Genomic DNA, 25203 nt, shown 5'->3' with positions numbered 1-25203 from the left:
CAGGTATGCACAGGCATCATACAAAAAGGAAAAGCACTCTATAGAGGAGAAAAGGTGAGGATGTCCCAAAGTATACAAAAGAAAGGATGAAAAGAATAAAGTTAATGGTAAGGTAACGCTACATAATAAACTCAACTTCTGATACGTGAGATCAACAGAAGAGGGTGAAGAGAGGGATGGAGTAAGAGGGGGACAGAGAGGAAAAGAAGAGGAACAGACACTAGGAAAGAGCCTTAGGGACATACAGTACTTGTATATCGCTCGATAGCTTCACAGGATTATATTTAAAATGTGACACAGAGTTTCATTCAACCGACCATTATAAACTGACAGCATGAGGCTCTATACATACGTAGTGGTTATAGAATAGATTGCATTGAAATTCCCTAGTAGCACATCATCACACACTAGGCTTTGGTGCACACCTCGATTACACAACATGCCTCACTATGATGAATGATGGATGTAGTCTCATCCACACCCAGTCACCTTTTATTCATTCAAAAGAGAAGTTCTTGTCACTGGGCTGGAATCACCATACACCACAATGGTCCTTTGGCTACGGGCAGCAGAGACCGGGAGGTGGCTCGTTCCTTGCACAGCATAGGGCAAGTTTAGTGCTGCACAGTAGTTTATGGAATTAGTGGGACTATACAGGGGGCACAAGTGTGCGTCTGAGTGTGCAAGGACTGAGACACCACTTGGTGCGACTTTAGACACCACCATTGAACCCACCATCAAAACTTGCAACAGTCATGCTAGGTCCAGAGTATGGCCTCCAACGCAAGCTCACAAGGAACACCCAACACATTTCTGACCCTGTACGTGCACACCGTGGGACACATGCACTGTGCAACATTTTACCTACTCAGATGCATGTCCTCAGAATCAGATCCTGTCCAGTGACCCGAGAATCCAACCTAGCAATCTTGCATGGTTGGTCCTGGGAAGGACATGGGTTACGGGGCAGTGTCAACTGGTAAACCAGGTAATCCGACCTTGGGTCCCATTCCCTGCATAGGGAAAGCGGCATTCCAGGCGCTTGGAGATGATGTCACCCTCAAGCACCGGCAGAGGTAAGTCCCGGCAATATCCCTGGTCCAGCCTGCAGGGTAACGGTGTTCAAGCAGCTGTGACACATCATGAAACCTTTCAGTGACCCGGGGTGGACCAGGGAATCCGATGTACAAGGGGTATAAGGGTCACCAGGTAGGAACACAGGTCCTGCAAGAAATTACGTGCAGTAACTTTCCTGAAGGCATCATTATTATCCAAATGAATGAGGTATAAGGGATAATTCCCATTTCATGTTTGGGAAAGTCTGCAATAAACAAGTAGCCTGATAGAGCCTAATAATTACCCTTCTACAGATCTCTAAATAAATGACAAATTATAATATGGAAATTATTACTACAATTTTATTACTAAAAAAAATAAATGTATGAGTTTCTCACATGAATATATAGAATAAATACAATTTATACTGAGAATCCGAGGGTGGGCTCCAGATTACTGTATAACCCTGTATAACCAGCAGCAGGACACTATCACCCTGTATAACTAGTAGCAGGACACTATCACCCTGTATAACCAGCAGCAGGACACTATCACCCTGTATAACCAGCAGCAGGACACTATTATCCTGTATAACCAGCAGCAGGACACTATCACCCTGTATAACCAGCTGCAGGACACTATCACCCTGTATAACCAGCTGCAGGACACTATAACCCTGTATAACCAGCTGCAGGACACTATCACCCTGTATAACCAGCGGCAGGACACTACCACCCTGTATAACCAGCTGCAGGACACTATCACTCTGTATAACCAGCAACAGGGCACTATCACCCTGTATAACCAGCTGCAGGACACTATCACCCTGTATAACCAGCTGCAGGAAACTATCACCCTGTATAACCAGCAATGGGTCACTATCACCCTGTATAACCAGCAGCAGGACACTATCACCCTGTATAACCAGCAATGGGTCACTATCACCCTGTATAACCAGCAGCAGGACACTATCACCATGAATAACCAGCTACAGGACACTATCGTCCTGTATAACCAGCAACAGGTCACACTATCACCCTGTATAACCAGCTGCAGGACACTATCACCCTGTATAACCAGCTGCAGGGCACTATCACCCTGTATAACCAGCAATGGGTCACTACCACCCTGTATAACCAGCAATGGGTCACTACCACCCTGTATAACCAGCAATGGGTCACTCTCACCCTGTATAACCAGCAACGGGTCCCTATCACCCTGTATAACCAGCTGCAGGACACTATCACCCTGTATAACCAGCTGCAGGGCACTATCACCCTGCATAACCAGCAACAGGTCCCTACCACCTTTTATAACCAGCAACAGGACATTATCACCCTGTATGACAAGCAACGGGTTACTCTCACCCTGTATAACCAGCAACCTGTCCCTATCACCCTGTATAACCAGCAACAGAACACTATCACCCTGTATAACCAGCAACATGTCTCTCTTACCCTGTATAACCAGCAACAGAACACTTTCACCCTGTATAACCAGCTCCAGGGCACTATCACCCTGAATAACCAGTAGCAGGACACTTATCACCCTGTATAACCAGCAGCAGGATACTACCACCCTGTATAACCAGCAACAGAACACTATCACCCTGTATAACCAGCAACAGAACACTATCACCCTGTATAACCAGCTGCAGGGCACTATCACCCTGAATAACCAGTAGCAGGACACTATCACCATGTATAACCAGCAGCAGGACACTATCACCCTGTATAACCAGCAGCAGGACACTATCACCCTGTATAAACAGCAACAGGGCACTATCACCCTGTATAACCAGCAATGGGTTACTACCACCCTGAATAACCAGCATTGGGTCACTATCACCCTGTATAACCAGCAACAGGCCCCTATCACCCTGTATAACCAGCTGCAGGGCACTATCACCCTGCATAACAAGCAACAGGTCCCTATCACTCTGTATAACCAGCAACAGGTCCCTATCACCCTGTATAACCAGCAACAGTACATTATCACCCTGTATGTCAAGCAACGGGTCACTCTCACCCTGTATAACCAGCAACATGTCCCTATCACCCTGTATAACCAGCAACAGAACACTTTCACCCTGAATAACCAGCAACAGAACACTTTCACCCTGAATAACCAGCAACAGAACACTTTCACCCCATATAAGCTGCAACAGAGCACTATCACCCTGTATAACCAGCAACAGGACACTATCACCCTGTATAAGCAGCACCAGATCCCTATCCCCCTTTATAACTAAGACACTATGATCAGCAATGGGACACTATCACCCTGTAAAACTAGCAGCGGGACACTATCACCCTGTATAACCAGCAGGAGGTCACTATCACCCTACATCACCAGCAACAAAACACTGTCACCCTGTATAACCAGCAATGGGGCATGATCACCCTGTATCAACAGCAACAGGACACTATCACCCTGTATAACCAGCTCCAGGGCACTATCACCCTGAATAACCAGCAGCAGGACACTCTCACCCTGTATAACCAGCAGCAGGACACTATCACCCTGTATAACCAGCAACAGAACACTATCACCCTGTATAACCAGCAACAGAACACTATCACCCTGTATAACCAGCTGCAGGGCACTATCACCCTGTATAACCAGCAGCAGGACACTATCACCTTGTATAACCAGCAGCAGGACATTATCACCCTGTATAACCAGCAGCAGGACACTATCACCCTGTATAAACAGCAACAGGGCACTATCACCCTGTATAACCAGCAATGGGTTACTACCACCCTGAATAACCAGCATTGGGTCACTATCACCCTGTATAACCAGCAACAGGCCCCTATCACCCTGTATAACCAGCTGCAGGGCACTATCACCCTGCATAACAAGCAACAGGTCCCTATCACCCTGTATAACCAGCAACAGGTGCCTATCACCCTGTATAACCAGCAACAGTACATTATCACGCTGTATGACAAGCAACGGGCCACTCTCACCCTGTATAACCAGCAACATGTCCCTATCACCCTGTATAACCAGCAACAGAACACTTTCACCCTGTATAACCAGCAACAGGTCTCTATCACCCTGTATAACCAGCAACAGAACACTTTCACCCTGTATAACTAGCAACAGGGCACTATCACCCTGTATAACTAGCAACAGGGCACTATCACCCTGTATAACGAGCAACAGGGCACTATCACCCTGTATAACCAGCAACAGAACACTTTCACCCTGAATAACCAGCAACAGAACACTTTCACCCCATATAAGCTGCAACAGAGCACTATCACCCTGTATAACCAGCAACAGGACACTATCACCCTGTATAAGCAGCACCAGATCCCTATCCCCCTTTATAACTAAGACACTATGATCAGCAATGGGACACTATCACCCTGTAACACTAGCAGCGGGACACTATCACCCTGTATAACCAGCAGGAGGTCACTATCACCCTACATCACCAGCAACAAGACACTGTCACCCTGTATAACCAGCAATGGGGCATGATCACCCTGTATCAACAGCAACAGGACACTATCACTCTGTATAACCAGCTCCAGGGCACTATCACCCTGAATAACCAGCTGCAGGACACTATCACCCTGTATAACCAGCTCCAGGGCACTATCACCCTGAATAACCAGCTGCAGGACACTACCAACCTGTATAACCAGCAACAGAACACTATCACCCTGAATAACCAGCTGCAGGGCACTATCACCCTGAATAACTATCAGCAGGACACTATCACCCTGTATAACCAGCAACAGAATACTATCAACCTGTATAACCAGCAACAGAACACTATCACCCTGTATAACCAGCTGCAGGGCACTATCACCCTGTATAACCAGCTGCAGGACACTATCACCCTGTATAACCAGCTCCAGGGCACTATCACCATGAATAACCAGCTGCAGGACACTATCACCCTGCATAACCAGCTCCAGGGCACTATCACCCTGAATAACCAGCTGCAGGACACTATCACCCTGTATAACCAGCTCCAGGGCACTATCACCCTGAATAACCAGCTGCAGGACACTACCACCCTGTATCAACAGCAACAGGACACTATCACTCTGTATAACCAGCTCCAGGGCACTATCATCCTGAATAACCAGCTGCAGGACACTATCACCCTGTATAACCAGCTCCAGGGCACTATCACCCTGAATAACCAGCTGCAGGACACTACCACCCTGTATAACCAGCAACAGAATACTATCAACCTGTATAACCAGCAACAGAACACTATCACCCTGTATAACCAGCTGCAGGGCACTATCACCCTGAATAACTATCAGCAGGACACTATCACCCTATATGGGTTCACTACGAAATGCCGGCGGTCGGGCTCCCGGCGACCAGCATACCGGCGCCGGGAGCCCGACCGCCGGCTTACCGACAGTGTGGCGAGCGCAAATTAGCACCTTGCGGGCTCGCTACGCGCGCCACACTATTTTATTCTCCCTCCAGGGGGGTCGTGGACCCGCACGAGGGAGAATAAGTGTCGGTATGCCGGCTGTCGGGCTCCCGGCACCGGTATGCTGGTCGCCGGGAGCCCGACCGCCGGCATACTGAAGACCACCCCCCTGTATAACCAGCAACAGGCCCCTATCAGCCTGTATAACCAGCAACAGGCCCCTATCACCCTGTATAACCAACAACAGGCCCCTATCACCCTGTATAACCAGCAACAGGCCCCTATCACCCTGTATAACCAGCAACAGGTCCCTATCACCCTGTATAACCAGCAACAGGCCCGTATCACCCTGTATAACCAGCAACAGGTCCCTATCACCCTGTATAACCAGCAACAGGCCCGTATCACCCTGTATAACCAGCAACAGGCCCCTATCACCCTGTATAACCAGCAACAGGTCCACTCCCTATCACCCTGTATAACCAGCAACAGGCCCCTATCACCCTGTATAACCAGTAACAGGTCCCTATCACCCTGTATAACCAGCAACAGGCCCCTATCACCCTGTATAACCAGTAACAGGCCCCTATCACCCTGTATAACCAGTAACAGGTCCCTATCACCCTGTATAACCAGCAACAGGCCCCTATCACCTTGTATAACCAGTAACAGGTCCCTATCACCCTGTATAACCAGTAACAGGCCCCTATCACCCTGTATAACCAGTAACAGGTCCCTATCACCCTGTATAACCAGCAACAGGCCCCTATCACCCTGTATAACCAGTAACAGGTCCCTATCACCCTGTATAACCAGCAACAGGCCCCTATCACCCTGTATAACCAGCAACAGGTCCCTATCACCCTGTATAACCAGCAACAGGGCACTATTACCCTGTATAACCAGCAACAGGACACTATTACCCTGTATAGCCATCACTGGATGCCAGACTTCAATATAACCTACACTGAAAGAGTAGAAACCAGTAAGACACAGCAAAGTAATTGTAATGGTCAGTAAGCACCAGGACCCGGCTGTCAGTGCGATCACACACAGTGGAGTACTAATGATTTTGTGAGTCTTACATTTAAAACTCCTGAAGCCCATTTTGTTCTCTTACTGGCTGTAATTTCAGCTCGGGGCAAACTTTGAAGCTGCTCAATGTTATGTCAGTAAGAACGACAGCTGACAGTACATTGCTATAAAACAGTCAGAGTATTATTAGGGGTTGGCAACCCTGTAGACAGCACCAATATACTACACCAGGCCTGGCCAATCTGTAGCTCTCCAGCTGTTGTGAAACTACATGTCCCAGCATGCACTGACAAAGTTTTAGCATTCCCTAATAGCAAAACTGTGGCAGGGCATGCTGGGACTTGTAGTTTAACAAGAGCTGGAGAGCCACAGATTGGCCAGGCTTCTTCTAGGCGCAGTGTGAACCCACTAGATTTCTGAATAATGTATTAGATAAAGATTAAGGACCTCATTCAGGACGAATTGCAAATGAATGCAACCGCAATTTTTGAGATCTGGGCGCATGCAGTTAATGCGGTTGGGTCGCATAAACTGCTAATGCATCTGTCTGATTGACAGGCAGAGGCGTTCACGGGGAGGGTGGGGGGTGGTGATGTAACGTTGCGGGGGGCAGCGCGGGGAAAACGGAGATGGTCGGCAGAAGGAGGCTTCCTTAGCTTCTGTGATAATGCACTAATTGCGGCATGATCGCCATTAGAGCACTGTTGCAGTTGGTGGGCAGCCTTGCCCTAAGATGGGCGGTCCACAGCATGTGTTTTAAAGAGTAGCAGATTCTGCTACAAAGCAGAATCTGCTACTCTTACTGAATAACCCCCTAAATCCACTAGATCTCAGTATAGTGTATTATATAATGACTGAGCCCACCAGATCTCAGTATAATGTATTATATAATGACTGAGCCCACCAGATCTCAGTATAGTGTATTATATAATGACTGAGCCCACCAGATCTCAGTATAGTGTAATAGATAATGACTGAGCCCACCAGATCTCAGTATAGTGTATTATATAATGACTGAGCCCACCAGATCTCAGTATAGTGTATTATATAATGACTGAGCCCACCAGATCTCAGTATAATGTATTATATCATGACTGAGCCCACCAGATCTCAGTATAATGTATTATATAATGACTGAGCCCACCAGATCTCAGTATAGTGTAATAGATAATGACTGAGCCCACTAGATCTCAGTATAGTATAATAGATAATGACTGAGCCCACTAGATCTCAATATAGAGCAATAGATAATGACTGAGCCCACCAGATCTCAATATAGAGCAATAGATAATGACTGAGCCCACCAGATCTCAGTATAGTGTATTATATAATGACTGAGCCCACCAGATCTCAGTATAGTGTAATAGATAATGACTGAGCCCACCAGATCTCAGTATAGTGTATTATATAATGACTGAGCCCACCAGATCTCAGTATAGTGTATTATATAATGACTGAGCCCACCAGATCTCAGTATAATGTATTATATAATGACTGAGCCCACCAGATCTCAGTATAGTGTAATAGATAATGACTGAGCCCACCAGATCTCAGTATAGTGTATTATATAATGACTGAGCCCACCAGATCTCAGTATAATGTATTATATAATGACTGAGCCCACCAGATCTCAGTATAGTGTAATAGATAATGACTGAGCCCACCAGATCTCAGTATAGTGTATTATATAATGACTGAGCCCACTAGATCTCAGTATAGTGTAATAGATAAGGACTGAGCCCACCAGATCTCAATATAGAGCAATAGATAATGACTGAGCCCACCAGATCTCAGTATAGTGTAATAGATAATGACTGAGCCCACCAGATCTCAGTATAGTGTATTATATAATGACTGAGCCCACCAGATCTCAGTTTAGTGTATTATATAATGACTGAGCCCACCAGATCTCAGTATAGTGTAATAGATAATGACTGAGCCCACCAGATCTCAGTATAGTGTATTATATAATGACTGGGCCCACCAGATCTCAGTATAGTGTAATAGATAATGACTGAACCCACCAGATCTCAGTAGAGCGTAATAGATAATGACTGAGCCCACCAGATCTCAGTATAGTGTAATAGATAATGACTGAGCCCACCAGATCTCAGTAGAGCGTAATAGATAATGACTGAGCCCACCAGATCTCAGTATAGAGTATAAGGCAACGACTGAGCCCACCAGATCTCGGTATAGTGTAATAGATAATGACTGAGCCCACCAGATCTCAGTATAGTGTATTATATAATGACTGGGCCCATCAGATCTCAGTATAGTGTATTATATAATGACTGAGCCCACCAGATCTCAGTATAGTGTAATAAATAATGACTGAACCCACCAGATCTCAGTATAGTGTAATAGATAATGACTGAGCCCACCAGATCTCAGTATAGTGTGATAGATAATGACTATGCCCACCAGATCTCAGTAGAGCGTAATACAGAGGTTCCCAAACTGTGTGCCGTGGCTCCCTGGGGTGCCTCGGGACACTTGCAGGGGTGCCTTGGGTTGGTGGTCCAGGACCAATTCAAATTATTCATGGTCAATATAATAGGCAAAACCAGTGCTGGTGGCTGCCAGTCATAAAATATGTGGCCAAACAGAAGCAAATCTTGTCGCTCACCGCACAACTGACCCTAAGGATGACATATAAACGCAATCTATTAATGTAATATTTCTTTCTAAATTTCTCAATAAGAAATTTTTGGCCTAGGGGTGCCGTGAAAAAAATTCTGATGTTCTAGGGCGCCGTGATTCAAAAAAGTTTGAAAACCACTGGCGTAATAGATAATGACTGAGCCCACCAGATCTCAGTAAAGAGTATAAGGCAACGACTGAGCCCACCAGATCTCAGTATAGTGTAATAGATAATGACTGAGCCCACCAGATCTCAGTATAGTGTATTATATAATGACTGGGCCCATCAGATCTCAGTATAGTGTATTATATAATGACTGAGCCCACCAGATCTGAGTATAGTGTAATAAATAATGACTGAACCCACCAGATCTCAGTATAGTGTAATAGATAATGACTGAGCCCACCAGATCTCAGTATAGTGTAATAGGTAACGACTGAGCCCACCAGATCTCAGTATAGTGTAATAGATAATGACTATGCCCACCAGATCTCAGTAGAGCATAATAGATAATGACTGAGCCCACCAGATCTCAGTAAAGAGTATAAGGCAACGACTGAGCCCACCAGATCTCAGTATAGTGTAATAAATAATGACTGAACCCACCAGATCTCGGTATAGTGTAATAAATAATGACTGAGACCACCAGATCTCAGTATAGTGTAATAGATAATGACTGAGCCCACCAGATCTCAGTATAGTGTAATAAATAATGACTGAGCCCACCAGATCTCAGTATAGTGTAATAAATAATGACTGAGCCCACCAGATCTCAGTATAGTGCAGTGGTTCTCAAACTTTTTTGAATCACAACGCCCTAGAGTATCAGAATTTTTTTCATGGCACCCCATGGCCAAGTTTGCTATTGGGAACACGGCACACAGTCTGAGAATCCAATGGTAAAGAGTATTAGGTAACAACTGAGTCCACGAGATCTCAGTATAGCGTATAAGGCAATGATTGAGCCCACCAGATATCAGTATAGCGTATTAGGTAATGACTGAGCCCACCAGATCTCAGTATAGTGTAATAGGTAATGACTGAGCCCACCAGATCTCAGTATAGTGTAATATAGGTAATGACTGAGCCCACCAGATCTCAGTATAGTGTAATAGGTAATGACTGAGCCCACCAGATCTCAGTATAGTGTAATAGGTAATGACTGAGCCCACCAGATCTCAGTATAGTGTAATATAGGTAGTGACTGAGCCCACCAGATCTCAGTATAGTGTAATAGGTAATGACTGAGCCCACCAGATCTCAGTATAGTGTAATAGGTAATGACTGAGCCCACCAGATCTCAGTATAGCGTATTAGGTAATGACTGCGTAGATCTCAGTATAGTGCATACATTAGAGACAGATTGATCACAGGAGATCTCAGAGAAGTGCATTATTGAAAGCCACATAAGCCCACTAATATATCCTATATATCATACTCTCAGGGGATTACGCTACAGTATGGGGGCTGATAGTCAGGACAGTATAATAACTGTACTTTGAGAAGGTTACCTTGTATCACTGTCTGTACATATATGATCACAGCAGCTGCAGGGTCACACTGTACAGCAGAGGAGTTACTGGGTATACACTGAGTATATAGAGCAGATGAGTTGGTGTGATGCCATGGTACAGTATAAGGGAAAGGGGGTGACCATACATCCAGCAGTGGGGGGCAGTATAATAGAGTACCTGTACTTTGTGTCACTGTACATGCAGGATCCCACCATCTCCAGGGTCACACTGTACAGCAGGAGGGGTTACTGGGTATACACTGAGTATATAGAGCAGATGAGTTGGTGTGATACCATGGTACAGTATAAGGGAAAGGGGGTGACCATACATCCAGCAGTGGGGGGCAGTATAATAGAGTACCTGTACTTTGTGTCACTGTACATGCAGGATCCCACCATCTCCAGGGTCACACTGTACAGCAGGAGGGGTTACTGCCAGGGGGAAGCATAGTACTGTATATAGAGATGACAGGCTACTCACGCTTTGGGCAGCACGGCGTTTGGGCTGTACTTGGCAATGGTCCGTTTCTTAAACAGGGAGCTCATGTTTCTGGGTCCCTCAGGATGACAGGTTGCGGAGACTGGGGTGCTGCTGCAGGCTGAGGACCCCTGGCGTGAGGTCCAGAGTATCTGCTAGGTGCTGCTGGCTGCAAGTGTGGGAGCTGCAGGTAGTCAGTGAGGCTGGCCTGGGGATCCTGCTCTGCAGGTAGCAGGGGGTGTGATCTGGATGGGCTGGTTATACCTGGGACTGGGAGGAGGAGGAAGAATCAGACATACTATACAAGTCTACACCCCTCATGCAGTGACAGTGACCCACAGCCAGTCACTAATGCAGCTCTGGGGCAAGCAGCATGCTCTGGCTGTAACCCTTACACTTCTGTCACACTTTAATGTCTCCTGGCAGGAGAGGGGTTAATCATACGTGTGCTGTGTTTGGAGCGTGCTGTTGAGTACATATAATAGCATATCATATCTCATGTATTTGCAGCTGTGCAGTGGTGTTGTATTTGCACTTTCTTCTTTCCTGGCAGGACAGGGGTTAATCATACGTGTGCTGTGTTTGGAGTGTGTGTGTAGGGACAGGCGTGGCTACCAGTGACAGCTCCAGGCTGGGTGAGGGAGGGAGGGGAACATACCAGAGAGACAGGAGGGGTCACATCTGACAGCCTAAAATGCACCAGTAACATCAGAAGGATTTACTATGTGACTCATCCCCAGGACCGTGCACAGGTGAGCTGCACAACTTGCAGAACCTGCTGAGTCTCCAGCGTGGGCCCCAACATAAGGGCCCCTGCTGCAAAGGTGTAACAGGCAGAGAGGTGCATTGCTGGGGGATCTCAGCCCAAATACGCAACAGCATCACTATGCAAATAATAGATGGAAACACCCTTTATTTATTTATTACACAAGCGCATTAATATACAGTGCACCGTGCTGAAATAGGCCAGGTGCAGCTACCTGCCCGGTGCAATCATGTATTCACTTGCTGGTCAACGTTTATTTATTCATGGTTCTATAATTGCATGACAGATGCATACATACATATTATTCTACGCTTTGCTGAACAATAGAACATTACAAAACTCTTGCTGACTGATAGGTATTCGTGGCCCCAATATGTATTATAAATAATAGTGTCATATGTACTGTATTACTTTCCCTGTGTGCCGTCATCTGACACTTCCCCACATTTGTACCTTGTCCTTAGCTGATATTCCTCCATCTGTGTTCCCTTTGTCTGAGTCCCCCATAGATGCCAGCTCACTAAATACAGGAAGCATATTATTTATAGGTGCCATCCTAACACTGTAATAACAAGAGTCAAATGTACAGTAGAATAGTGACACATGGATGTTCTGCTGTTCCCTTGTCCTCATGACTCATATAAGACATACTGTACCTGCCAACTCTCCCAATTTCAGATAAACAGTCCTGGGTAGAGGGTACTGTCCCAACATTCTACGAGCTCACTGGATAATGGGAGATGTGCCCGTGTTTGGGACCTGGCTATGCCCATAATGTGATGCAGACATGCCCATCCTAGACAGTAATTCCTAACATTTCTTGCTCTGATGAATGTGGCTCAGGGATGGACATGTTGGGTATGGTTATGGGAGCTGATATATCCTAGCAGAGAAGAGAGTAGAGGAGAGAAGAAGAGATAGCAGAGAAGAGAGTAGAGGAGAGAAGAGAGAGTATAGAAGAGAGAGCAGAGAAGAGAGGAGAGGAGAAAAAGCAGAGAAAAGAGAGCAGAGAAGAGGGAGTAGAGGAGAGAAGAGAGAGCAGAGAAGAGGGAGTAGAGGAGAGAAGAGAAGAGAAGAGAGAGCAGAGAAGAGGGAGTAGAGGAGTGAAGAGAAGAGAAGAGAAGAGAAGAGAGAGCAGAGAAGAGGGAGTAGAGGAGAGAAGAGAAGAGAGAGCAGAGAAGAGGGAGTAGAGGAGAGAAGAGAAGAGAGAGCAGAGAAGAGGAAGTAGAGGAGAGAAGAGAAGAGAGAGCAGAGAAGAGAGTAGAGGAGAGAAAAAGAGAGTGAAGAGAGTAGAGGAGAGAAGAGAAAGCAGAGAAGAGAAAGAGCAAAGAAGAGAGAGAAGAGAATAGAGGAGAGGAGAAAGAAGAGAGTAGAGGAGAGAAGAGAAAGAGCATTGAAGAGATAGGGGCCCAATAATCAACGTTCACATACTGAAAGACTGCGTAGGGAACATACTGTGACCATAGCAGCATAAACGCACCGTCGGGGCTTCCAGAGCGCCGCTCAATGCATCACCTTGGCTTGGAAGGGGTTAATGTTTTGTGGTGGGAGGAACGTGGAGAGAGGGTCCGAGGGGCTGATTGGCTGGATCATGTATAGGGGCTGGCCTGTCATACATATAGGCTGCTGACATGGTACTTCCTCCCTCTTTTCAGCTCTTCTCGTGACCCGCCCTCCCGCCCTGGGGACTTGGTTTTGTTTTTATTTCATTTGTTCTACAGTCGGGTTCATTGTGTCGGCTTTTGGTGGCCGGTTTCTGAACGGTTACTTAATTTTAATTATGAGTTCAAGGTTAGTAAGTTTGGGTGTACTTTTAGGTAAATTTTATAGTTTTATAATTAGTTTACGGGCATCGCTTTACCAAGTGGGTCCATATAACTGGTATAAACATATGTGGATGGTGGGGCCGGTGGCCCAATTTTTACCATGTAGGGGCAGAGCGTACCTCCGTCCCTGCAACTGTTGGTGGGCAGGGGTAGTGGCAGAAGGTCGACCCCTGTCCTTGGATTTTTGATTTTCGATGTCTGGGATGGAGGCAGGAGGCCGATCCCGGAACATCTGGGGCAGAAGGCTCCCTCACACATATGTTTTTATTGCTTGTTTTTCTGTATTATAACATTGATCACCCATGTTACGTTTATCATGCTTAACCGTTCTTCTCCCCGCCACCTTAGTTAGAGAGGGAAGTCTGCATTTTAGTTTTAGTATTTAATAGGCCTTCCTCTCAGTCAGAAAATAAAAGCTGACCCCTTTCACGCCAATTACAGTTGTTGTGTCTTTATTTTATAAGATAAGTGTGCTTGAGTGGCGCGTGGATGCATCTGACGTGTGAGGTTTATGCGATCTGGGTGGGACCTTACCGCCCAGGATCACATTGCAATATGCGATCCCTTCGGGTGAATGTATCACCCAGCACCCGCAGGGACAGGGACTTCCCGTCCCGGCAATGTGCTCTGCGGGCGGCTGAGGGTCCTGCGCATGCGCGGTCACAGGTGACTGCGATGCACTGAGGCTTTCCAGCGGACCGGTCCTAGGGAACCCAAACAGAACTTTTTCTGTGATCTGTAGCCCATAGGCTACAATAGGCTACCGCAATCAAAAGATATCAGACAGCATAGCATTCCCCATAGAATCCTATGGGGTATGTGGCTGTGGGGGGAAATGGAGAGATACTTTATATTTGCGGCTAACCCCCCAAATACACAAATGTATTCGGGGACTTAGCCGCAAGTATTACTTGATAAATGGGCCCCAAAGAGCCTTGAATACAGTAGAGGAGAAAAGAGAGTGACAGCAGAGAAGACAGTTAAGGAGAGAAGACATCATATAAGAGAGTAGAGGAGAGAAGAGAAGAGAAGAGTAAGCAGAGAAGACAGTTGAGGAGAAAAGAGAGAGAGAGTATAGAATAGAGTAGAGAACAGAGTAGAGAAGAGAAGAGAGTAGAGGATAGAAGATAGAGCACAGAAGAGAGGAGAGAAGATTGTAGAGGAGGGAAAAGAAAGCAGAGAAGATAGGAGAGAAAAGAAGGAAGAGAAAGAGAGTAGAGAAGAGACAGAATAGAAGTGAGACAGAGTGGCTATACCGCGCATATTATATCCATTACAAACACTTCCCATACTGCTGACTAAACAAGACGTACAAACAATCAACAAACTCATCAGAACCTTTATATGGAAGGGGGGCCGGGCACGTATTGCTTTGCGTAAACTAGCTCAACCTAAGTCCAATGGGGGTATCAACTTTCCAGATATAGTAGTTTACAATCACGCTGCACTCCTGAGACACTTGAGAGATTGGCTGCAAAATAGCTCTGTATATACGAACACATCCCTCGAACAGAACTTTTTAGCAGATGTGGGTCTGACATGTTTTCTTCACCAACATGATTGGGAGATACCGGACCATGTTAGGTCTAACCCACTTTTGTGGTCTACTAGGAAAATGTGGCACATACTGCGCCATAATGCAAAATTAAATCAGTACTACTCCTTACACTTGCCCTTACTTAAAAACCCAGAGTTCTCGGACGGCATGGCTGCCCATCCCTTCACATGGAGGGAGGCTGGTATAGCATCAATTCGGTCATTGGTATCTGTGGAGCCATCGTTTGCTCACCTTCTCAGAGGTTTCAACGGGACATACTGTGGTCGTTTCGTCCCCCCTTTCATTTTTGCAAACACAATTTTACGTTAGGCATGTTCTTACACATTTTGCGGAGGGGGACTGGACTAATCTTCTAGATAGTCTCTTAATGCACCCTGTACCGAGTCACAAGGCTATATCCATACATTATACTTTTTTGAGGACAATATTAGACCACGCTACTGTGACAGGTGCAATGTCCAAATGGTTGGCCCACTTTCCTGGACTGACCATACCAACAATGGAAAAAGCACTATTATTCTCCCGGAAGGTCCTCCCAGCAAGCATGTACACTGAATTATTTCTTAATGTGCATCATAACACTTATCTATCCCCGCTACGACGATACCATATGGGAACGTTGGAAACACACTCTTGCCCACGATGCCACCAGAGTGAGGCTGACACATATCACTGTTTGTGGGCATGCCCAATTGTACAATATTTTGGGCATCTCATTAGGAGATATGCGGAGGCTAATTTAATAACCTATGTGCCCTTACCCCCCAAATGGGCAGTTTTGGGTATCATTGATCCCACTCTCCGCATGCCATTGGAATGTAAAAAAACTACTGATAGCCCTTAGTGCGCCCGGGAAAAAAACGATTCTACAGGGGTGGATAGATAGTACACCACCACAGATACCATTATTTTTGAGTAAACTACACCATATATTCAGGATGGACTGGGTGGAGGCTATTGTTGATAGAGGTAAACAAGTAGACAGGTTTTTCACTCTCTGGGAATATTATATCTCTACTTTCCCCCTCACTACACGGCTACACATTCATAACAGCCTCAAGAACACTACGTGGTACCTGACTAGATTGGCTGTGCAAGACCAACCTATATCTTTGGTTTAGGAGTGGACGGTTGTGACGGCTCCCCTTATGGTTACATCAACGATGTATAATACAATCACTGTGTTAAACGATTATTCACTTATAATGCAAAAGTCTCTGCAGTTTGATGTATGTGAATTTGTTGTACTACTCCAGCTACAAACTCTTCATATTATTGTACTTTACAATTTCGGTATATTTTATTTTGTAATGTGATATCTGTGATGTCTCAATAAAAAGCTTATTGAAAAAAAAAAAAAAGAAGTGAGACAGAGAGATAAAGCAGAGAACAGAGGATCAAGTCAGCATGTCCAGGGCTGTCCTAAGCTCTGATAGGTCATGCTCCAGGGGGCATGGTTAAAAATGTTTTAAGCAAAATAGTATGTGCTGCACCACAAAGCTTGGTAGAGGGACGGCTCAAGGGGGGGATCAATGGGCCCACATATAAGACACCACCTCTCTGCCCACATCACGCCCAGTGTGCCACTGTGACTGTGCTGCTATACAGATGCGGCCACAGCGGTAGTGGGTAGAGAGGTAAAGTGTTATAGGTGGAGGCGATCGCCACTATGACATTTGTTTATTTTTAATTACTGTATGTATACAGATTTACTAAGTAGGACAGCTTACAGGGGCAGCCTGTGCATGTCCTACCCATTTACACTCCATTCCGGATGGCATGAGGTACAGTACAGTGGAAATATTTTACAGTTCCTGGTACATTTTGGTCTGACAGTACCAACACAAGAATCCAAGTGCCACCCCCATACTAATGCCTCCCCTAGGCAAGTGCCTAATGGGAAATTCGCCACTATGGGGGAGATGAATCGAAGCTTGGAGAGAGATAAAGTGGACGGAGATAAAGTACCAACCAATCAGCTCCTAGCTGTCATTTTTCAAAAACAGTATGTAACATGGCTGATTGTCTGGTACTTTCTCTCTCTCCACGGCCTAGTACATATCACACTGTAACCTGGAGCTCAATGTGAAGAGGTTAAATTTTGAGGAGAACCAGGTTGTTCTGACAGGGTAAAACCAATCCCTTCTCTATTCTGGCACCAAATAACTCACATTCCTCTCTCACAGAATCAATAACATCTTGTGCCCAGGTCATACATGTACTGTACGTGGGACTGTCCAGTGTGAGTCATTGGTAGGGAACGCGTAAATCTAATCCCAAAGCTCCTGCTGACAGAACGGCTGAGGTACCCGCCAATGCAGCCGTGCTTATACTGCATATATATGGCTATCAGACTGTCAGGTCAATGAAGTAATTGTTGGGCCCCAAGCGAATTACTTTCTGGGCTCCCAAAGCAGGCAAATTCCCTGCCATCTCCAGGTTTACTAATTTGGCTCATTTACTAACATTGCATTCAGGTGCAAATTTGCTCTGAATTATCAGTACACCACCAACCAATCAGCAGTTAGCTTGTACCTGTCTGGCGCACGGTAAACATTGAAAGCAAATGTCTTATTGGCTGTCAGATGTAATGTGACTGCTTTGTATTTGGCAGCGAAAGAAACGCCAAACGTAAGCATAAGATTACACCTGCAAAATGTCAGTTTTCCCTGGGCATTCTGATTTCCACGTGTCTTCAGGAAAAAAACAAACCACAAGCATATACCGTACATGCAGGCACATGCTTCATTCTATAGATGCGGCTGAATTTAGGGTGCGGCAGGCATTTATCACCATCAACAACGTTGATAATGACTGTTGTGTTTTTGCTATTAAAAGATAGAAATTATTTATTTTAAAAAAGTTGTAGCTTTAGGGGGAGATTAATCGACGCTTGTAGAAAGCTAAATCGGATAGAGATAAAGTAACAAGCAATCAGCTCCTAAGTGACATTTCCCACACACAGAGCCTGTAACATGGCAGAAGCTGAATGGTTTATACTCTAGCTCTCTACACTTTATCTCACTCCAAGGTTTGATACTCCCCCCCCCTCTTATTATGGACATTCCTAGGCCAGGGAGAGCCGGGTGCTGGTTTGCAAGTGTGGAGGGGACCCCAGTCTCATCGATCCCCCTGCTTTAGCGGATTACAAGAGCAGATTATAGCATTGGTGATGGTTATCCACAGGAGGGAGGTCAAGGGTCATCTTTTGTCAAATGTATTTATTTACAAAATTATATGCCACCCAACAGTCCCGATTTTTGCAGGGCAGGCAGTCCCGATTTCAGAGAACTGCCCTACAGTTGTGGTAATGTATGAGGTATTTCCATGAGAACACCATAAAAATTGGCTTTTATGTGGTGACGCCGATTAGCCTACTATGGTGCTGCCCTGCCCCTGAATACCATAATCAGGCCCCCTTCCTTAATTTACTATTGGCTGATTTTGGGAGGTATGGAGGTTTTGTTTTGTTTTTTTTTTGTTTTTTTAATAATGAATATTCATGCAGATTCTGTCACATTATCAACATGTATGTTTACATCACGCTTAAGGATCTATAGCAGATAGGCTTCATAGAGATGTATCTGAAGATGCTTGGGGGAGGATGTCCTCTCGCAAACCTTTGAAAGAGACAAATTGGAGAAGTTGCCCATAGCAACCAATCAGGTTCTAACTTTCATGTAGCCTGTGCTAGATAAATGACAGTTATAAGCTGATTGGTCGCTTTAGGCAACTTCTCCACTGTATCTCTCTCCAAGGTTTGATACATCTCCCCCCACCTATGTGGTGTCAGGAACTCTAGATTTGCAGTGTGTGTAGCTTTTTGATACCCACAAGCAGTGCCATTTCTAGCGGCACTTGCTGGCTCTCCTACACTGCTCCCGCTCCTCCCTTCCATAGTACTCCGCTTGGGGGGCGGAGTTTTGTGGAATGATGGAGGACTATGGAAGGGAGGAGGAGGAGCAGTATAGCAGAAGGGAGGAGGAGGAGCAGTATAGCAGAGCTGCAGGGTTCACATCCCTGGCAATGAACATTACCCTTGCCAACAAGCATGACACCCAGTGCATGAAACCCCTGGCAACAAGCATGACACCCAGTGCATGAAACCCTTGGCAATGAGCGTGACACCCAGCGCATGAAACACCTGGCAACGAGCATTACCCTTGCCAACGAGCATGACATCCAGCGCATAAAACCCCTGGCAATGAGCATGACACCCAGCGTATGAAACCCCTGGCAACGAGCATGACACCTAGTGCATTAAACATAAAAATATTTTGCACCTGACGGAAGTAAGACAATGGAGAGCAAATTTTGGTCCAGGAGCTGGTAGTAGGGTGAGGTTGGGGCTGCTTCGGTGGTCTTGACGCATCAGGACTGGCCCCAATATGAAGGCAGTGACATGATGGGAGGGCGGCCATTAATGTGCCTAGGGGTGGCCTGGCCCCCTAAATATGCCCCTGCCAGTGGGATCGATGTCCTGGATTTACTATTGTCTCAGAGTAGTCCTGATAGGTTACTTATAGGGTCTGATTCAGGGTATCACGCAATCCGTACATGCAGTAGTACTAATGTTTACATAGTTGAGTGGGTTTTTTTTTATGTGAAATGTGTAAAAAGTCCTACGACAGGTGTTATAAAGTCTAAATAATGTTGAATCTATTTTGCGACACCTAGCACAGCATAACCATGGCTGTCTTTCACTTGTAGTGCACCTGGTCTGCATCTTGAGAACAATGTGGAATCCCAATCTGTCATCCGGAGGATTGAGAGCAAATGCAAACTATAATAATGTTTATAGACCGTTCCCCTTTAATGTAGATAGGGGCAGTGGATCTGCCTTAGATCAGGGATAGTTTAGTTTGCCTGTATGTTAGTGAGTTATTACTTCTCAGGCAGAGGTGTCAGTAGAAGGTTATATACAGCATTTGCTTATATTGCCATGTATTAGTAAACCCCAGCTCATGCCAGGGAATGTGAGGCCGGGTGTTTGTTTAATTATGCCCTCAGTTCAGTATATTGCTAAGTTTATTACAGATGATGTAATAACACATTCTCCATTCTCAGCCTTGCAAAACAGAAGAAGCACACATTAGAAAGGAGGATCAGTTCAATAACTATTAATAGTAGCCACTCTCCATACTCCCTAAATATATTTTTTATTCCTTAACCTTTTCTATTTTATTCTAGCTTGCATGTGTTTAAAATTTAAATGGTCATGTTTATGGCATAATCAGGAATTAAGAAATTGATAAATCCCAGATGGATAGGGAACATCAAGAAATTACGGGTCAAATGTAATAGAGTGAGAGTTTCGAAAAGTAAGAGATTTGGTAAGATTTTTCCGTGTTTTTTTTGTTTGTTTTTTAAAGTGGCAATCATTTACACTGCAAAACCAGGTTGATCTTGCTGTGTAAATGATTTCCGTTTTAAAAGAAAACTGAAAACCCTTACCAAATCTCTCACTTTTTGAAACTCTCACTCCATTATATTTGGCCCTACATGTCTTCCCAATTAATCCATATTTGATAATCATGTTTCATATGAATGTGTGTGTAAATTCAAATGATTTGAATGTAGTTGCTATTAAAACGCTAGTATCTTTACTAGAGTTTTAATAGTAACTATGAATCTTTACTATAGTGGTGGAAAATACACGCATAGAATGGTAAACTTTCTAGGTCATTTCAGTACTGATGAACTGCATAAATGTGGCAAAAAAGCAATGGTGGTCATTCCAAGTTGATCGCAGCAGGATTTTTGATAGCAATTGGGCAAAACCATGTGCACTGCAGGGGAGGCAGATATAACATGTGCAGAGAGAGTTAGATTTGGGTGGGTTATTTCGTTTCTGTGCAGGGTAAATACTGGCTGCTTTATTTTTACACTGCAAATTAGATTGCAGATTGAACACACCCCACCCAAATCTAACTCTCTGCACATGTTATATCTGCCTCCCCTGCAGTGCACATGGTTTTGCCCAATTGCTATCAAAAATCCTGCTGCGATCAACTTGGAATTACCCCCAATGTTGTGATACTATATGTTGTGATACTATTGTATAAATTATACCATGCTTCTGGGGGTCAGGGATAAATGGGCCTTTACTCTTTTTGAGGCAGGCCTGAAGTCCCACACCAACTTTGAGTACTTTATTTATGTTTATACACTTTTTTTTTTTTTACTTTTTCACTTTTTTAAAAAACTTTTGGCTTTTGTGAGCACTATTCCAGTCTTTCAATAAAGAAAATGATTAACATTCTACCATCTCCGTACACCCTAACTGCAGTCCTGACACATTGTCAGCCGTAAGATGCCTCAGGGTGACACACGTATAGCCATATAGCGACCGGAGAGCATCACACAGAAATTGGTTTCAAAGTACTGTAGACCCCAGCCAATAATATGCAGCAGGACATATAATAAATGACAATTATTTACATCCCTGTATTAATATTGTAACTAGAGATGAGCGGATTCGGTTTTACTCGGTTCTCAAAACGGCATCTGATTGGCTATCCAAAACACGTGACATCCGTGAGCCAATAATATGCCGTTTTTAGAACCGAGTAAATCCAGTAAAACCGAATCCGCTCATCTCTAATTGTAACCCATGTTAAATTTTGTTGGGATGCTGACAATTGACAACTGGTATATATTGAGAACATACGGAGAGAAAATATGTTGTCTTTGCCTGGTGCACAACTGAATTATATTAATGCTTCACTTTCATTATACCATGATAAATATCCTAATTTGGATAAAGTCCAGTAAATTCTAGAACATAAAGTGAACACAAGGAGTTTTGGTGAAGAGAGTGCAATTGAAAAAAAATATGCATCAAAAACAGTGTGTGTCCCACTTCATTATAATGTTTAAGACACACCGGGACACTCTCCGTTTTTAATACACATTGGGGGTCATTCCGACCTGATCGCACGCTAGCTATTTTTTTGCAGCGATGCGATCAGGTAAAAACTTGGCAAAACTGCGCATGCGTATGCACCGCAATGCGCAGGCGCGTCGTACGGGTACAACGCGGATCTGTGCTGGGCGATGGATTTAACGAAGAATCCATTCGCACAGCCGATCGCAAGGAGATTGACAGGAAGAGGGCGTTTGTGGGTGTCAACTGACTGTTTTCAGGGAGTGGTTAGAAAAATGCAGGCGTGTCCAAGCGTTTGCAGGGCGGGTGACTGACGTCAATTCCGGAACCGGACAGGCTGAAGTGATCGCAGCGGCTGAGTAAGTCCTGGGCTACTCAGAAACTGCACAAACTGTTTTTGTACCGCTCGGCTGCATATGCGAAAATACACTCCCCTATAGGCGGCGACTATCTGCTCGCAGTGCTGCCAAAAATAGCTAGCGAGCGATCAACTCGGAATGACCCCCATTGTTCTTTTTATCTCACTCTCTTTGACCACAACTCTGTGTGATCACTTTATGTTCTAGATTTTGTGGACTTTGTCCAAATGAGGATATTTTTCATGGTATAATAAAAGTGAAGCTTTACTATAATTCAGTTGTGCGGCAAGAAAAAAAGACAACATAGGCTTGCCTTTCTCCTTTATTTTCGGACTATAACTATGGTCGCCAGATCATCCCTTTAATAAGGGAAAAATATAAATTATGCAAGTTCTGTGGCTGCTGATTTTAAGTCTCCATTTCACCTGGTTTTAATCAGCCACAGAACCTGTGTAACATGTGTCCATTATTAAAGGGATGATCTGGCGACCCATAATTGTGTGGCGCAAATGAAGAGGTTGATTGTTAAATCCCGGCGGTCAGTATACTGATGGTCAGAATCCCAACAGCAGAATCCTGACGGTTAGCATGCCAATTAATCCCGGTGACTGTTCTAACACTATCCCTAGCTCTAGCTCTAACCATTCACCCCCGCATCCTAACCCTGTCGCCTCCCGCAGCCTAACCCTAACTGTCCCCTCCGCAGCCTAACCCTAACTCTCCCCTCCGCAGCCTAACCCTAACCGTCCCCTCCGCAGCCTAACCCTAACTCTCCCCTCCGCAGCCTAACCCTAACCGTCCCCTCCGCAGCCTAACTCTAACTGTCCCCTCCGCAGCCTAACCCTAACTCTCCCGTAGCCTAACCCCCCCTCCCGCAGCCTAACACTAACCGCCCCCCTCCCGCAGCCTAACACTAACCCCCCCTCCCACAGCCTAACCCTAACCCCCCCTCCCACAGCCTAACACTAACCGTCCCTACCGCAGCCTAACACTAACCGTCCCCTCCGACAGCCTAACCCTCCTCTCCCGAAGCCTAACACTAACCCATCCCTCCAGCAGCCTAATCCTAACCGTCCCATCACTGCCTCCTGCAGCCTAACCCTCTTCTCCCGCAGCCTAATCCTAACCCATTCCTCCTGCAGCCTATCCCTAACCCATCCCTCCAGCAGCCTAACCCTAACCGTCCGCTCCCACAGCCTAACCCTAACTGATCCCTCCCGCGGCCTAACCCTAACCCATCCCTCCAGCAGTCTAACCCTAACCGTCCCCTCCAGCAGCCTAACCCTAAGCATCCACTCTCGCAGCCTGTCCCTCCTCTCCCGCAGCCTAACCCTAACCCATCCCTACAGCAGCCTAACCCTAACCGTCCCCTCCCGCAGCCTAACCCTAACCGTCCACGCCCACAGTCTAACCCACCCCTCCCACAGCCTAACCCTAACCGACCCATCCCGCAACCTAACACTAACCCACTCCTCCCGCAGCCTAATCCTAATCCACCCCTCCCGTAGCCTTACCCTTATCATCCCCTCCCGCAGCACAACCCTCCCCTCCCACAGTTTAACCCTAGCCCTCCCCTCCTGCAGCCTAATCCTAACCCACCCCTCCCACAACCTAATCCTAGCCGTCCCCTCCTGCAACCTAACCCTAGCCGTCCCCTCTCGCAGCCTAAACCTAACCCTCTCCTCCTGCAGCCTAACACTAACCCTCCCTTCCCACAGCCTGACCTAATCCTCCCCTACCGCAGCCTAACTCTAACCCACCCCTCTTGCAGCCTAACCCTTTACTCCCACAGCCTAACTATAACCGTACCCTCTTGCAGCCTATCCCTAACTGCACCCTCCCATAGAATAACCGTCCCCTCCTGAACCTAACACTAACCATCCCCTCCCGCTGCCTAACCATAACCGTACCCTCCCGCAGCCTAACACTAACCCTCCCCTCCTTCAGCCTAACACTAACCCTTCCCTCCTGCAGCCTAACCCTAACCCACACCTCCCGCATCCTAAGCCAAACCCTCTCCTTAGTGCCCAACCCTAAAACTAACCATACCCCTAATACTCACCTTCTGGATCCATGGGCATTGTAACCGTAAGGCTATAGCTGAGCATACTGGGGTATGTAAGAAGACATATGAGGCTACATTGGGGTGTATGGGTCTATATTATTATTCATTATTTATCCAGTAATAACATATTATGCAGCGCTGTACACAGAGCGGATCATAATAAAAATAAAACAGAAGGTCATTTCTGTAGCAAGTTCTAATCCTATTCTATGTTAATTAGCCGAATACATTTCATAATCTCATTCCTCATCAAATTCCTATCAAATAACTTAGCAATGACTGGATTCCGTCTCATAGTCCTATGATCTCCTGGTACAGTATGCTTCCTTACCCCTTCTTGTTTCCTGACAATCTTGTGGGCTTGACCTGGTTACGAGAGGTCTATCAATTTCCAAGCTTTAGCACATATGGGTGGATTCCATCTGTGCTAAAGGAACTGAGCTGTCCTAGGATTATTTTGTCTTAACTACACCCCCGGCCCCTGCCCATAGGCTACTGCTTTACACCATGGGGTATATTTACTAAGCTCACGATTTTGACCGAGATGGTGTTTTTTCTACAAAGTGTCATCTCGGTCATTTACTAAACACAAATCTCGGCAGTGAT

General features: G+C 45.6%; 1 protein-coding gene across 1 annotated transcript in view; it reads right to left on the bottom strand.

Moving 5' to 3' along the window:
- PPL (periplakin) overlaps positions 1-11326 on the bottom strand; it is a 119929-nt gene extending 108603 nt beyond the window's left edge. The window contains exon 1 of the mRNA XM_063935028.1: positions 11141-11326. Coding sequence (XP_063791098.1) covers positions 11141-11205 — 65 coding nt within the window. The 5' untranslated portion in view covers positions 11206-11326. The remainder of the gene's footprint in view (positions 1-11140) is intronic.
- Positions 11327-25203: the final 13877 nt, after the last annotated feature.

This window comes from Pseudophryne corroboree, chromosome 7 (assembly GCF_028390025.1).
Source record: "Pseudophryne corroboree isolate aPseCor3 chromosome 7, aPseCor3.hap2, whole genome shotgun sequence".
NCBI classification, from domain to species: domain Eukaryota; kingdom Metazoa; phylum Chordata; class Amphibia; order Anura; family Myobatrachidae; genus Pseudophryne; species Pseudophryne corroboree.
Note: the sequence above shows the minus strand (reverse complement) of the source record. Positions and strands in the feature narration are given on the sequence as shown.